Below are 14,416 nucleotides of genomic sequence, written 5' to 3' on the forward strand. Positions count from 1 at the left end.
TAGGCAGGACAACCAGACAGGAAGTAGAGGTGGGTCAATGAGAACAGGAGTATTCTGGGAAGAAGGAAGCTCTTCCTACAGTCCTGTCCCAATCACCTAAGAAGTAAGATGTGATCTGCCCCGCTGAAAAAGGTACTGAGGCATGTGGCTAACATAGATAAGAATAATGGGTTAATATAAGTTTTAAGAGCTAATACAAAGCCTGAGCTAATGGGTCGATCAGTTTATAACCTAATGTAGACTCTCTGTGTGATTTTCTTTGGGACTAAACAGCTGGGGGACCAGGTGGGACAGACACCTCAACTAGCAGGCCTTCGTGTTACAGGGCTCCAAAGCTACAGAGAAACCCTGTCTTGAAAAACCAAAAAAAAAAAAAGAAAAGAAAGATGGGCATCAAAGAGACTCCTTATGGAGTTGGTTAGCCATTTGGGCAAAAACTGCTCTTGCCTGAACTGCTTGATGAACTGGACACACAGGACCCACAGAAAAATGACTGCTGAACTTGCCTAAAGGTGAGACGATCTTTCGGGGTTCCTGCTTCATGAAAGAGTCTGCTACTGCTAATATAGGTGGAACTGTCTTTGAAATTTCCTGATTCAAGGAAAAGTTTTCTGGATATGTGGGCCAGTAGGCAGAAGATGGATGCTCCAACGTTACAGAAGAACTTTGGGTGACTGTCCAGGCAGTGAGATGTCTCTGTCAATTCTAGAATTTTGGAAGTTGCTTACAGTGCACTTCATGTTAACTTAGGTAATACTACATCCTTCTGGAGTCTTTGGTGGAGTTGAAGAATTTATAGTTATAGTTTTCCTTAGTTATGATAAAAGATAAAGTAGATATAAATATTGTAACTGTAATTCTTGCTTGATACCTGTTTTGTTATATGTAATTTTACTATGTTAAAGTTAAGGCTTTCCTTTCTGTTTAAACAGAAAAGGGGAGATGGTGTGGGAGGTCCTTCTGTCTATGTGTTGCTTTCATTGGTTAATGAATAAAGAACTGCTTTGAGCCTATGACAGGGAAGAACAGAACTAGGCAGGGAAAGCTAGACTATATGCTGGGAGAAAGAAGGGCAGAGTCAGGGAGAAGCTGTGTAGACTCCTGGAGACAGATGCTGGGAACTTTTCCTGGTAAGCCACAGCCTCGTGGCAATACACAACTTAATAGAAATGGGTTAAATGAATATGAGTTAGCCAATAAAAAGCTAGAGCTAATGGGCCAAGTAGTAATTTAATTAATAGGTTCTATGTGATTATTTCGGGTCTAAACTGGCCGGGCGGCCGGGATGAACAAGCAACCCCAACAGCCATCCACCAGTTGGGTCCTTGGAGCCCATCTGTGTCAATGAAGGTTCATCTGTCTACATCTTCCTGAACTCAGGACATCCATCAGACAATGAGAAGGGGGTCTGCTTTGTTTTTTAATCTCCTGCATCTTCTTTGGGTACATGTTCATGTGTGGGTGCATGTGTCTGTGTGTGTAAGTCAAAGGACAACCTCTCCCACTGTTCCGTGTGCATGGGGTGGAGCTGGATGGTGTTGTGGGAGCTCCTTCCACTCCTTCGGCCAATAGCCTTTAAGATACCAGCCCACTTGGGCGTGGTCTCTGATACTCTAAAAGCAGTTGTAAAGCGTGCACCTTCCGGCTCCCGCTTCTGGCTGCTAGACTCTGTTCCTGTTCACGCAGAGGACTGCTGTTTAGGACAGTGACCTGTAAGTTTTCCTTTAAATAAATAACCCTTTATTATTCATAATTATAAACTTGTGTGGGATTATTTTGTGACTTCCATCATCATCATCAAGGGGGTGGGCTGGACCAGTGACAGCAAAATTTGGACATTAGAAGACAGGTTGGTGGCAGTCCCTGCTTTTTTAAAGACAGGGTCTCATTTTTTCCTTCATATATCAAGGTGGCTGGCCTGAGAGTTTCCAGAGAGTTCTCCAACTCCACTTCCCATACTGCCTTCAGAGCACTGGAATTACAGATGACCTCCATCACAGAGATTTATGTGGGTTCTGGGGATTTGAATACACGTCCTCATGATTGCTTAGTGTGCTTTATCCACAGAGCCGTCCCCTAAGTCCCAGGAGTCTTTCCTTCCTTCCTTTCTTTTTCAAGACAGGGCTTCTCTGTGTAGCCCTGGCTGTCCTGGAACTCAGAGATTTGCCTGCCTCTGCCTCTTGAGTGTCGGGATTAAAGGTTAAAGGATTAAACCTACTGTTATTTATTTGCTTTTAATTTTTTTTTTTAGCCAGGTGGTGGTGGCACACGCCTTTAATCTCAGCACCCAGGAGGCAGAGACAGGTGGATCTCTGTGAGTTTGAGGCCAGCCTGGTCTACAAAGTGAGTTCTAGGACAGCCAGGACTGTTACACAGAGAAACCCTGTGTCAAAAAAAGCAAACCAAACAAAATATTTATTTTGAGTTTATGTGCATGGCTGTTTTTGCCTGTATGTACCTGCATGCACCATCTGTGTATAGTGCCAATACATGCCAGAAGATGGCGTCATATCCCTAAATTAGAGTTAACAGAAGGTTGTGAGATACCATATGGGTGTTAGAAGTGAGCCCAGGTCATCTACAAGAGCAGTAAATGCTCTTAAGCACTGAGCCGCCTCTGCGGTCCACTCAGGGCGGGTTCTGCTAAGCGCTCAGTGTACCCTTGTTCCCGTCAGCACTCCTGTGGCCTCACGGTGACTCCCAGGAAGCCCAGACCTTTCCTGCCCACAGAATGCAGACCCTTTGTCACTGCTTGGTCCCCGTTTGGATGCTCTGTGTCCTGCTGGTTGTTCTTTTTCTTTTTCTTTCTTTTCATTTTTCTTTTTCTCTTTGGTTTTTTGAGACAGGGCTTCTCTGTGTAGCCCTGGCTGTCTTAGAAATCACTCTGTAGATCAGGCTGGCCTCAAATTTACGGAGATCCGCTTGCCTCTGCCTGCCAAGAGCTAGGATTAAAGACGTGCGCTACCACCTCCCGACATGTAGGGCATTTCTTGATTGATGATTAATGCAGGAGGGTCTAGCTCACTGTGGGTGGTACCATCCCTGAGCAGGTAGTCCCGAGTTATACAAGAAAGTAGGCTGAGCAAGCCATGGGGAGTAAGCTTGTAAGCAGCGTTCCACCATGACAGTGGCTCTCAACCTTCCTGATGCTGTGAGCCTTTAATACAGCTCCTCATGCTGTGGTGACCTCTGTCCATAAAAATATTTTTGCCACTTCTTCATAACTGTAATTTTGTTACTTTTATGAATCACAGTGTAAATATCTGTTATACAGGATATCTGATATGCAACCCCCGTGAAAGGGGCATTTGACCCTGAAGGGGCTACAACCCATATGATGAGAACCCTTGTTCCATGGCCTCTGCTTCAGTTCCTGTCTCCAGGGATTTTTCTTAATGAAGGACCATGATCAGGACACATAATCTGAAATAAACCCCTTTATCCTTGTCTTGGTCGCTTTTCTTTTCCCCTTTCTTTCTTCCTTCCTTCCTTCCTTTCTTCCTTCCTTCCTTCCTTCCTTCCTTCCTTCCTTCCTTCCTTCCTTTTTTTCTTTTTCTGTTTTGATTTTGTTTTTTTTTTTGAGACAGGGTTTTTCTGTAGCTTTTGAGCCTGTCCTGGAATTAGCCCTTGTAGAACAGGTTGGCCTTGAACTCACAGAGATCCACCTACCTCTGCCTCCCAAGTGCTGGGATTAAAGATGTGCACCACCACTATCTGGCTTGCTGGTTGCTTTTCTATTGCTGTGAAGAGACACCACGACCAAGGCAATTTATAAGAGAAAGCATTTAATTGGAGGCTTGGTTACAGTGTCAGAAGGTGAGCCTATGCTTACGCCTTACCTACAAGTTGGAGGCAGAAACAGAGGGAGCCTGGGCCTGGTGAGGGCTTTTGAAACCTCCAAGTCCACTCCCAGTGACACACCTCCTCTAGCGTGGCAATGCCTCCTTATCATTCCTAAACAATTCCACCAGCTGGGGACCAAGCATTCAAGCATACAAGCTTATGGGGGCCGTTCTCACTCAAACCGTGACTTTATACCCCCTGGTCCCCACAAATTTATGGCCGTGTCATAATGCAAATGTATTCAGCCCAACTTTTAAAGCCATTGGGGACTGGAGAGATGGCTCAGTGACTGAGAGCCCTGGATACTCTCTCAAAGGACCAGCGCTCATGGCAGCTCGGTCTGTGACTTCAGTTCCGGGGGGTCTGACACCCTCACACAGACATACACACAGGCAGACCACCAATGTACATAAAATAAAAAAGTCTCCATAGTCTTTTAGTCTCAACACTGTCTCAGAGATCAATCTTCTGAGACTCAAGACAGTCTTTATTGTGACCCCCTGTAAAATCACATACTTCTAACATACAGTGGCATAGAACATACGTTATCATTTCAGAAGGGAAGAAAGGGGACATAGCCAAAACAAACCAACAAAAAATTGTAGGACCAAAGTAGGACTCAGAACCCAACAAGATAAACCTCAAATTCTGTATCTGTTCCCGACGCTGTCCAACGGGTTTATCAGAGGTCTCCTCATGTCTCCCACTCCTTGAGATTTTGCTGACTGAAGCAATTTTTCTCTCTTAGGCATTTTATGGCCTGTCTGCTGCTTTAGCTGGCCGCTGTCCTGGTGTCTCCAACATCGTGGGGTCTTCAAGGCAATCCAGGCTTCATGGGCTTCATGCCAAGGCTTCCCAGGCCTCCATGCAGGGACTCCCCTGCCCCACCCCTGGCCTCAGCAGCATTCCATGTATCTTCTTTTTATTATTTATTTTCTTTTTTTCTTTTTTTTTTTAAATATTTATTTATTATGTATACAATATTCAGTCTGCATGTATGCCTGAAGGCCAGAAGAGGGCACCAGACCTCATTACAGATGGTTGTGAGCCACCATGTGGTTGCTGGGAATTGAACTCAGGACCTTTGGAAGAGCAGGCAATGCTCTTAACCTCTGAGCCATCTCTCCAGCCCCCTATTATTTATTTTCAATAATTTATTTTAGTTTTATTTTTTGTGCTTTAGAGTAAAGGTGTCAGATCCCAGGGAAATGAAGTTACAGACAGCTGTGAGCTGCCATGTGGGTGCTGGGAATTGAACCCAGGTTCTCTGGAAGAGCAACCAGTGCTCTTAACTCTTGAGTCATTTCTCCAGTCCCCCCGGTTTTTAAATTTTGATTTTATGTACAATGATGTTTTGTCTGCATGCACATCTGCATGAGGGAGTTGGACCCCTTGGAACAAGAGTTACAGACAGTTGTCAGCTGCCATGTAAGACTGAACCCAGGTCCTCTGTACCTGGTGTTTTTAACTGCTGAGCCATCTCTCCACCTCTCCTGTATGCTTCTTGACAAATCCAGAGCCACAGGGCCGAAGCTGCCAAGTTCTCCTGTCTGTTCAGTTCAGTCTAGAACCTGCTCCCCCTCCTTAAATTATGTTTGCATAACTTTTTCCTTCAGGGAAAAAGCCTGCAGGGTTCGCTGGGTGAGGTCTCATCCCGAGGGCACCACTCTCTTCATTCGATTTACTCTTCCTTTAAACCCCTCATTTCCGCCTGGTGGTGGCGCACGTGTTTAATCCCAGCATTCAAGAGGCAGAGGCAGGCGGATCTCTGGTGAGTTCCAGGCCAGCTTGGTTTACAAAGTGAGTTTCAGGACAGCAAGGAGAGTTACACAGAGAAACCCTGTCTTGAAAAATGAAATAAAATAGTGCAGTCAGTTGTCACCATCTTCCCACTCCTTCACGCCTTCACCCACCAACTCAACCATCCTCCCAGGATGCTCCACTATACGCCGTAATCTCCCATTATTGTTCACCATGCCCCACCATCCCCTGCCGTCCCCCGCCGTCCCCCGCCGTCCCCCGCCGTCCCCCACCGTCCCCCACCGTCCCCCACCATCCTCCATCACCCTCCACTTTCCCATCCCTTCTTATGCTTTTCCTCATGTCCCCATCTTTCTTTCCTACTGTTTTCTCCGCAGACCCACACGGACATGCTAGGGCCTATTCACCAGTCATCCACCAGAGGGCACCCGTGAGTTCCCTGTGCTGTCGGCTCCAGAATCCACCAGCTCTCAAGCCTTCCCCTGCCATGTGCCTGGGGAAGATTCCTTCCTGTCCAGACCGGGCCTTTCATGCCTGTGCCACGGTCTCTCTGCTTCCTTCCCCACCCTGTCTCTCTGTCTTTCTCTCTCCTCCTTCCCTCCCTCCATTCCTTCCCTGCTCCCTATGGAGAAACAGACATGCAAGTTGAGTCCTAGATTCCTGCACTCTGGGGCTTTCTGGTGGGCTGGACCCAGGAAATAGCCTCAGGTGGGGATCAGAGAACTTCTGGGGCCTGGGCCTGTCTCTGCCTGGCTCTGGGTCTATGACCAATGTCAGGGGAAGGATCTTGTCTTTCTGACTGGGCAGCTCTGGTTGTAGAGAGGCAGAATGGGGCTCTGTCCAGCAGGCTGTGCCCTACCGTAAGTTACTCTAGATTGGACAAAACAGCCCCCCCCCACTGTGCATTGCTGTAGGTGACCCCACCATTATTCATTTTACAAGCAGCCTCTGGCTTTGTCCTGGGGGAGAAGAGAGACCACAGCCCCTCCCCGGGTGGACCCATAGCTGTAGCCTGTGTGGGTAATACAAGGTCGACACATCATGTATTCCTGGTGGAAGGACAGGACTGCTCTGTGTTCACTGAGGTCAATCACGGTTGTGGGGGACACACGGAAACAACAGGTAAACCAGGGCCAGTGATTTATCAGATTCATCCAAGCAAGGAAACTTCTTCACCCGAATCCTGTGAAGTGAAGGACACAGGTGATCACACACCTGGATCCCGTGAAGTGAAGGACACCGGTGGCCCCGCACCAATTCATTCATCATCTGCTACCTGGTGTGTGTGTGTGTGTGTGTGTGTGTGTGTGTGTGTGTGAAGGACCAACAAGCTGAGGACTCGCTAACTGTTCCTGGGCGTTGATCCAGTTTTGTCCCCCTGGTTGACGCCGTCTGTTGGTTGCCCACCAGCCACCTGTTTGCCCATCTGGATCAGGATGCAAACCTGCCGTTCCCTGATCAGGTTGGCCCTTTACCTTGTAACAGAACATGGTAGCTTCACCTTCCAGCCTTGATCTTAGCATCCCCCTCCTGTGCTTGGTCTGGTTCATTATCATCCAATAGCAACTCTGTCTTAGTTCCTTAAACTCCATAAACTCTGTATGGCCACTTGAACTATTTGTTTTTTTGAGACAGGGTTTCTCTGTGTAGTCCTGGCTGTCCCAGAACTCACTCTGTAGACCAGGCTGGACTCTAACTCAGAGATCCGTCTGCCTCTGCCTGAGTGGTTTGCACCCCCACCCGTCACAATTCGTATCCCCTGTCGCCCATCTATATACACATAGGTGTGTCGGATGGTGGTGAAACGGAGAAATATAGGTGCATCCTCCTCCATTTCCTCCATCTGTGACCACAGATGCTCTTGACCTCTTGACTGTGATCCTAGCACCAGGGAGGCGGAGGAGTTCAAGTCAGCCTGGGCTACATCGCGAGTCCTTGTCTCCACCAAAACCCCAAGCCACTACATTTTTAAAAATGCCCAGCACCTTAGAGACAAACGGGCAGAAGTGTGTCTGAGTCCATGCGGCCAGCGTTCCCAGAACTCCCTAGCTGAAGCTGCTACATGGCAGCATGAGAACATGGCCCCACCCTAGACGGCTGTCCTCAGTCCTGCCTCAGGACCTTTGCACAGCCGCTCCTCTCCCCCTGACACGGCCTTCCTTCCCAGCATGCTCCATACCAGAACAATCTATTTCATTTATCGCTTCTCTCCCCACGTCAAGAACACACCCGCCCTTTACCAGTTTATTCCTGTTTCATTCACGCCACCCTAAAAGGAGTCAGGTATACAATACCAGGTGCTTGGTACACGCCTGCTGTTGAGCGCTTGGCCGAGCTGGGGATGTGCTGTACACAACCCTGGGCTCTGTGGAAATGGGGCGCTGCACTCTATCCATGCGGCTGTGGGTGTCCTGTTTGCAGTCCTGGCTCCCTGGGGCCTGCTCTGGCCTGGTGGCCCAGCTCAGTCAGCTCCTTGGGGACCTGTTCGGCTGACACTGGAGTTTTTCCTGGGCCATCCAGCCACCTGGCTGTCACTTGATCTCAGCTCCACTTCCAGGCCAACGTCCGGCAACCAGCCTGGCTCGGGCCAGGCCCCGAGATCCTTGCGTAGGGACAAGGGGCTGTCTGTGTGGTGGTGGGAGGGTGTGGTGAGGCCGGGCCTCTGCCAACACACTGGCTGAGCTGTGAGGATCGGGGACAGTGCCTGGTTTGTGGCACCAGAACAGCAGGGCATAGCAGCCCACACCAGGCCCTGCTCACCATGGGGACCCTCAGCAGCGACCCAGCGGCCAGGTCGGCCACAATACCCCTGGCCCGGCGGGTGGCTGAGGGCCACATTCCAGAGACCGGGCTAAGGAAGTCCTGTGGAATGGTCACCCTGGAGAATGGTTTGTGGTGGCCTTGTGGGAGAGGGCTCAGCAGAGGCAGCATGGACAGGCAGGACCATATGTCCATATGTTCCCTGTGGGATCTGCTGGTCCTGCACACTTGCCCAGCAGGGACACAGGTCGGGCAGGACTGGAGGGAAGGAGTCAGAGAGAGGGTACCTGTGGGAACTGCAGAGTGTGTGAAGGGGCTGAGGCTGGGTTCAGCGGGGGAGGGGGGCATTCGTGGAGGATTCAGGCTGTAGCCTGTGCCTCAGTTTCCCATCCTAGGATGGACAATGGGGTCAGATCTACACCAGGTCCCATCTCCCTACCTCTGAGGTGGTGTTTCTCTGTGCTGGCTTCGCCTTTCCCTCCAGAATGATGTCTTTGTCTTGGGCTCAGTTTCCCTCCCTCAACGATTTCTATGTCCCCAGCCTCAGTTTCCCTAGTTGTTGTGGTCTCTATATTCTGGCCTTGGTTTTCTCTCTTGTGAGTTTCTTTGCTTTGGCCTATTGGCCTGTTTTTCCGTTCATAAGTATCTCTGCCCTTAGCGTCTGTTTCCCTACCTGTGACAGGATCTACGCCTTCAGCTTTGTAACCCCCTGTAACAAACTGTCCTGTTCCTAGCCTCAGTTTCCCCACCAGCGAGGGTGTTTACTCCCAGCCTTTGTTTCCTGTGTTAGCCTGTTTCCCAACTCTACAGTCCTGTGACTCATGATTAGCTCACAATGTGGGTGCCATCCAGTCCCCTAGGACCCCTTTCCTTACTCTGCCATGGAGGTGACTGGAAACCAGGATGGGACGCTTTGCCCAGACTCTCAGGGTTGCAGACACCAGCTCTGAACTGGTCTTTGGGTCTCAGGCTCCGGACCTGGCTTGTATGTTCTTCCGTCCACCATTGGCTATGTCAACCACGACTGCACCAAGACAGCCAGTCCCGCCTACTCACTCGCTCAGCGGCCCAGTGAAGGTAAGGCCAGCTGAGGAGTACAGGGACCTCTTTGGGCCTCCAAAGTTCAGCTGAAGGAGACCTCAGGGTGAGCAAGGCCGGGTAGGCAGGCCTGGTCTCCCTCCCAGTGGCTGTACCACATCGGGTTGGTTGTTTTTTCATGTAGTTCAGGTGCCTCCATCACCCAAATTCTGGGATCACAGATGTGTATCATCACATCTGGCCAGACACCAAGGTTTTGATGGCTCAGCAAGGATTGGGTGGCGAGAGTGCAGGGTGTAGTTCAGTGGGTAGAGCCCTAGCCTACCATGCGTAAGACCTTAGGCTTGTTTTTTTTTTTTAAAAAAGCCACAGTTCTGCTTGGTGTCCAAAAAGCACTCAGTGTGTTGCGAGTGGATTTTCTGTCCCAAGTGTAGTTTGGTTGTTAGTGACTGGCATAGGTGCGGTGAGCAGGCATGGGGTTTCCCTCTCTCTGACATTCTGTAGCGTGTGGCATCTAAACCCCACGGCAAGCTTTGAGTTCTCGGTGATGTTGACTGAATGTACCAGCCTTTAGATCCAGCCCTTGGTCCTGCAGCTGCTCTGAGGCCCCAGCGGGCTGGACAGAGGCCACCTGGGTTGGGAGCCGCTGTGAATACTTAGAGTCAGAAGGGACGGAGGGTCCAGTGAGCCTCTCACCAGCTGGGACAGCCGAGGGTCCTGGGTGGGCAGTGCGATTGTGCTGGGAGGGACTGGAGACGGTGATGGCGACTCACAACCTCCTGGAACTCCGCCTCCAGCCGAACCTGATGCTGTCTCCCGGCCTCTGTGGGCCCTGCACCCACAGAGTACAAATCCGCCCGGACAGGTACACAGTGTTTAAATGAAAAATGAAATCTTAGTTGGGTGTGGTGGCACACGCAGGTGAATCTCTGTGAGTCTGAGGCCACCTGGTCTATAGAGCGAGTTCTAGGACCCCCACCCCCCCGAAAAAAGAGGAAGTTTGGTGAAGGGGGACCCAGGAGAAGAGCCCACCCGCTGCCGCCTGCAGGTCGGGTGGGACGCGTCCTGGCTGGCGAGCTGGGTTCTCTCATTACACAAACTGGATAGGGGATGGAAAGGAGGTTTGCCCGTGCCGAGCAGGGGCTGAGCGCCAACAGTCCTGCTTGCCACAGGCTGGCTGAGGTGATGAGGGACAGGCATCTCCTGTGTGTGGGTGGCCCAGCACTTATCGGTGCCCGCGACCCCATTCCTCCTATCCTGGGAGTCATTTAGATTAGCTCCGAGCTAGCGAAGAGCTGTTAGGTGCACAGGCGTGGGGTGTTTCTGAGCCCATCCTTTAACACTAGTGACCACTGCACAGAAGCCCACACCTGCGTGGTACCTACACACATCCTGGGACTCACTGAGGCTTTGAGAAAGACTTGGTGAAGCTTAGTCCTCACCTGCGGGCCCGGCACGGGCCCAAATGCACATGCTGGAGTGTCTAAAGTCCAGCAACCAGTGAACAGGCCAAGCATGGTGTTATACAGATCTGTCGTTTTTGGCAATTCAAAAACTGAGGCAGGAAGATTAAGGGTTTAAGGGAAAAAGGATGGAGCCCTTACCTAGAATCTCTCAGCGAGGGGCTGGGGGCGTGGTCAGGGTGGAGCCCCGCCCAGAATCCCCCAGTGAGGGGCTGGGATGTGGCTGAGAGGGAAGCTCAAGACTACCATTTATGACGGCCTAGGTTCCATTCCCACATATACAACTGTGAAAATGGTAACCAACTGTAGCCTTCGTGATCTCTTCCTTCCACACTGATGTGAAAATGTGGGTCAGGCAAGCTGAGCCATCTCAAGGGTGACTCCAGGTGACTCAGTGTGAGCCAAGGCCCTGCTGGGATTGGCGGGCCCCACACAGTCCCTCTGCTTGACCCCTTTCCGGAGAGCCAGCTCTTCCCCGGTCGGCTCACAGGCGGCTCTGGGCCAGGTGTGGGGAGCTCACGGAACCTTTGCGCTTCTGGGTCCTTTCCCCAGCACCTCTTCAGGATTCCAGCCCAGGACCTGTGTATTTCTTGGACCCCAGAGTTACTCGCTTTGGCCGTAGCTGTCCCCCTGCCTACTCCATGCAGGGCCGGGGCAAGATTCGAGGTGAGTACGATGTGTGTGGTGGGAAGTGGCCTTTTACAGTCTGGGAGGCTGCCCTCTTCCTGCACGATTGGAGCTCTGAACTTGAGGGTTCGCGGCGATACAATCTGAGTTTCAGAAGGCTCACTACTGCAGTCCCGCAGCCTCAAGCAGAGGTGGCAACACATGGTGACCCTGCTGCCTAGGGGCCCTTTTTTAAAGCCCCTTCATGGTCCCAGAGGAATGCTCAAACACTTGATTTTATTCTCTGCATGTTATCAGCCCATCCATGCATCTACCCAGTCATTCATATACTCATCCATCCATCCAACCCCCCTCCACCAATGCACCCACCCACCCACCTATCTACCCATTCACCATCCATCTACCCAGCAATTCACATACCCACCCACGCATCTATCCATTCTACGTCCATGCACTCCCCACCCCCTATTCCCCCCCTCTTCTGCCCATTCCATCTTCCTGCTTACCCACTCATCCATCTCCCTGTCTCCATGGCTCTGCTCAGTCCTCACTCACTGCCCCGACCCAGCTCTTTAGTCATACTAATGCTGAGACATCTTTAGTGAACTTCCCGGTAGACTCAGGCCCACCTAGGGGTCCATCTCAGGGTGCCCAGATCTTCAAAGAGGACAATCCGGGTGATCATGGGGCCTTGGAAGGGTAGAAGGTACCAGCTGGTGGGCGTGGGAAGTAGGAGGTGGATGTCTGGGCTCTGGGGTGGTTGGAGGAAGAGTGGAAGTGGGAGCCTCTGCTGGCTCCGACCAGGAGTATCAGGCAAAGAATATAGGTGTGAAGAATTTGCTAGGGCTAGACTCTGGGTCTTCGTGATGTCTGATGCAGGTCAAGTGAGGCCTCCATCTTGTTCGAATGCTCATTCACTCCCCAGGTCTGGAGGTGACACCAGGCCCTGGGGCCTACAGCCCCGAGAAGGCTCCCCCGATTCGCCAGCGGAACCCCCCAGCCTTCACTCTGGGCTCCCGCCTCCGACAGAAGCCCCCGGACGCCTCTTTACCGGCCCCCAATGCCTACAGCATGCCGCCCCTCTGGGGATCACAGATCTTTATCAAACCTAGCAGCCCCAGCTTCACAGTTGTGGGCCGCAGGCCTCCAGCACGCCCCGCTCAGGATCCCTCAGAGATTCCAGGCCCTGGGCAGTATGAGAGTCCTGACCCCAACACCTACCGGCAGCGTAGGCCGGCTTTCAGCATACTGGGGAGACCCCGCGCCCCTCGGCCCCTGGAGGAGACACCTGGTCCTGGTACTCACAACCCAGAACAGGTCACTGTGAACCGGGCCCGGGCCCCGGCATACTCCATGGGAATCCGTCACTCAAAGCGGGTATTTACAGTGGTAGGGGACACCAAATGCTGATGGCTGCTGGGTACAGTTTCCCTGGGCCTAATTTCTTCAGAATGGGGCAGAGGAGGCACCGCCCTTCCGACAGTCTGAGGTCCTTAGAGGCCACTTGATCTTTCTGTCCCTGGGACCAGTGACCCAAGGCCCCATCCGGGGTCAGGGTGAGTCTTCTTCCAGGGCCCCAGTTTCTTCTCCTAGGTCAAGCCAGGCCAGGGAGTATCCCTTCCCTTGGCAGGACAAGGAGCTGTGTGTCCTAGAATTCAGCATCTAGGCCACTTGGGTTTCTGCAGATGAGGCAGGAGAATTCTCCTGGAGGTGACCCTGATACCTCTGCCCTACCTATCCCACCCTCTAGAGTTGCTTGCCAATAAATTGTTCCTCCAACAGTTGTCAACATTGTGCACATTGGTTTATTTTTTTATTATTTTTTTGAGACAGGGTTTCTCTGTAGCTTTGGAACCTGTCCTGGATCTAGCTCTTCTAGATTAGACTGGCCTCAAACTCAGAGATTCACCTGTCTCTGCGTCCCGAGTGCTGGGATTAAAGGCGTGCGCCCCTCGGCTTGCACATTGGTTTACATAGCATTTCTCGCCAGGCCACAAAAGAACACAAACATTGCCCTCCAGATCCACAGCTCTACAAACCTATTCCAGTCCAGACGGGGCAAATAGGAGACCTTGGCACCAGGAGGCCAGAGTTAGAGCCTGGATTTGGATTGTGGAACTTGCTAGGTTCTTGGGAAGGGTACTGTGAAGCTGGGCTTTGAAGGGTGTGTAGAAGTTTAAACTATTGCAGTATGATTTACTGTCGTACAGCAGGTTAAAGAGTAGAACCAACCCTCTCTACAATGGGGAGGACACAGGATGGATGGCACCCAGACCCGGAATGCCGAGGTCTACACTGGACACAGCTAGATCCCACAGCCTCTTTCTCAGACCTCAGCCCAGCCACAGTCTTCCTCCAACCGAGAGCACCAAGGGCTCGGTGGTGTGCCTTTGTTGATGTTGCTAAGCGTCTGGGCGGCCGCGAGCGTGCGCACGCCAGCCCCCTTCGCAGGCGCACGCAGTGATCTAGTTTCTCTCCTCATCGATCTGGCTGGCCTTGCCCCTCCTCCACACCCTGCCCCGCCCAGCCCTCTTCCCTTTGTTTCCCGGCAGGACTGTCCTGGGTGTGTGTGTGTGGGGGGGGTAGGTGGGTGGTGGTTGGGGAGACTGAGGTAGGGTGGTGATGCCAACCCCTTTCCCTCACAGAAGGAATCCTCTTGGGGTCTGAGGGAGGCACCTCAGAGGTCTCTTGAGCCTGGGGTGAGACTGGTGGCAGGCCTGAGAATTCTGATATTCGGGTTCTAATAACCCCAAGAACCAACGGGAGTCCTTGGCTTACAGCCTGGGCAACAGGCCAGGAGCCCGCAGAGGCGGCCTGTGTTTACTCTCAGACCCTTCCAGCCGCAGCCCCGCCGGCGGCTGCGCTGTCCCGAGCACTTGATTCACTTCCAGACATCAGTTTCCCTTTAAACCTTGTCCCGGCCC

The 14,416-nt window shown here is 51.7% G+C and overlaps 1 protein-coding gene across 1 annotated transcript; it reads left to right on the top strand.

Moving 5' to 3' along the window:
- Window positions 1-8,365: 8,365 nt before the first annotated feature.
- Cimap1d (CIMAP1 family member D) lies at window positions 8,366-13,181 on the top strand. Its single transcript, XM_048461126.3, has 4 exons — window positions 8,366-8,492; window positions 9,334-9,441; window positions 11,418-11,531; window positions 12,418-13,181. The coding sequence occupies exons 1-4, from the start codon at window positions 8,366-8,368 to the stop codon at window positions 12,900-12,902; spliced, it is 834 nt and encodes a 277-aa protein (XP_048317083.3). The 3' UTR covers window positions 12,903-13,181.
- The last annotated feature ends 1,235 nt before the right edge of the window (window positions 13,182-14,416 follow it).

The sequence above is a fragment of the Myodes glareolus genome, chromosome 8 (genome assembly GCF_982192425.1).
Source record: "Myodes glareolus chromosome 8, mMyoGla1.1, whole genome shotgun sequence".
In the NCBI taxonomy this organism is placed as follows: Eukaryota; Metazoa; Chordata; class Mammalia; order Rodentia; family Cricetidae; genus Myodes; species Myodes glareolus.

Coding starts and splice junctions, on each gene's coding strand:
- Cimap1d (XM_048461126.3), top strand. CDS start 8,366: ATGGGGACCCTCAGCAGCGACCCAGCGGCCAGGTCGGCCACAATACCC. Junction 9,442..11,417: donor CGCTCAGCGGCCCAGTGAAG/GTAAGGCCAGCT, acceptor TCCTTTCCCCAG/CACCTCTTCAGGATTCCAGC. Junction 11,532..12,417: donor GGGCCGGGGCAAGATTCGAG/GTGAGTACGATG, acceptor TTCACTCCCCAG/GTCTGGAGGTGACACCAGGC.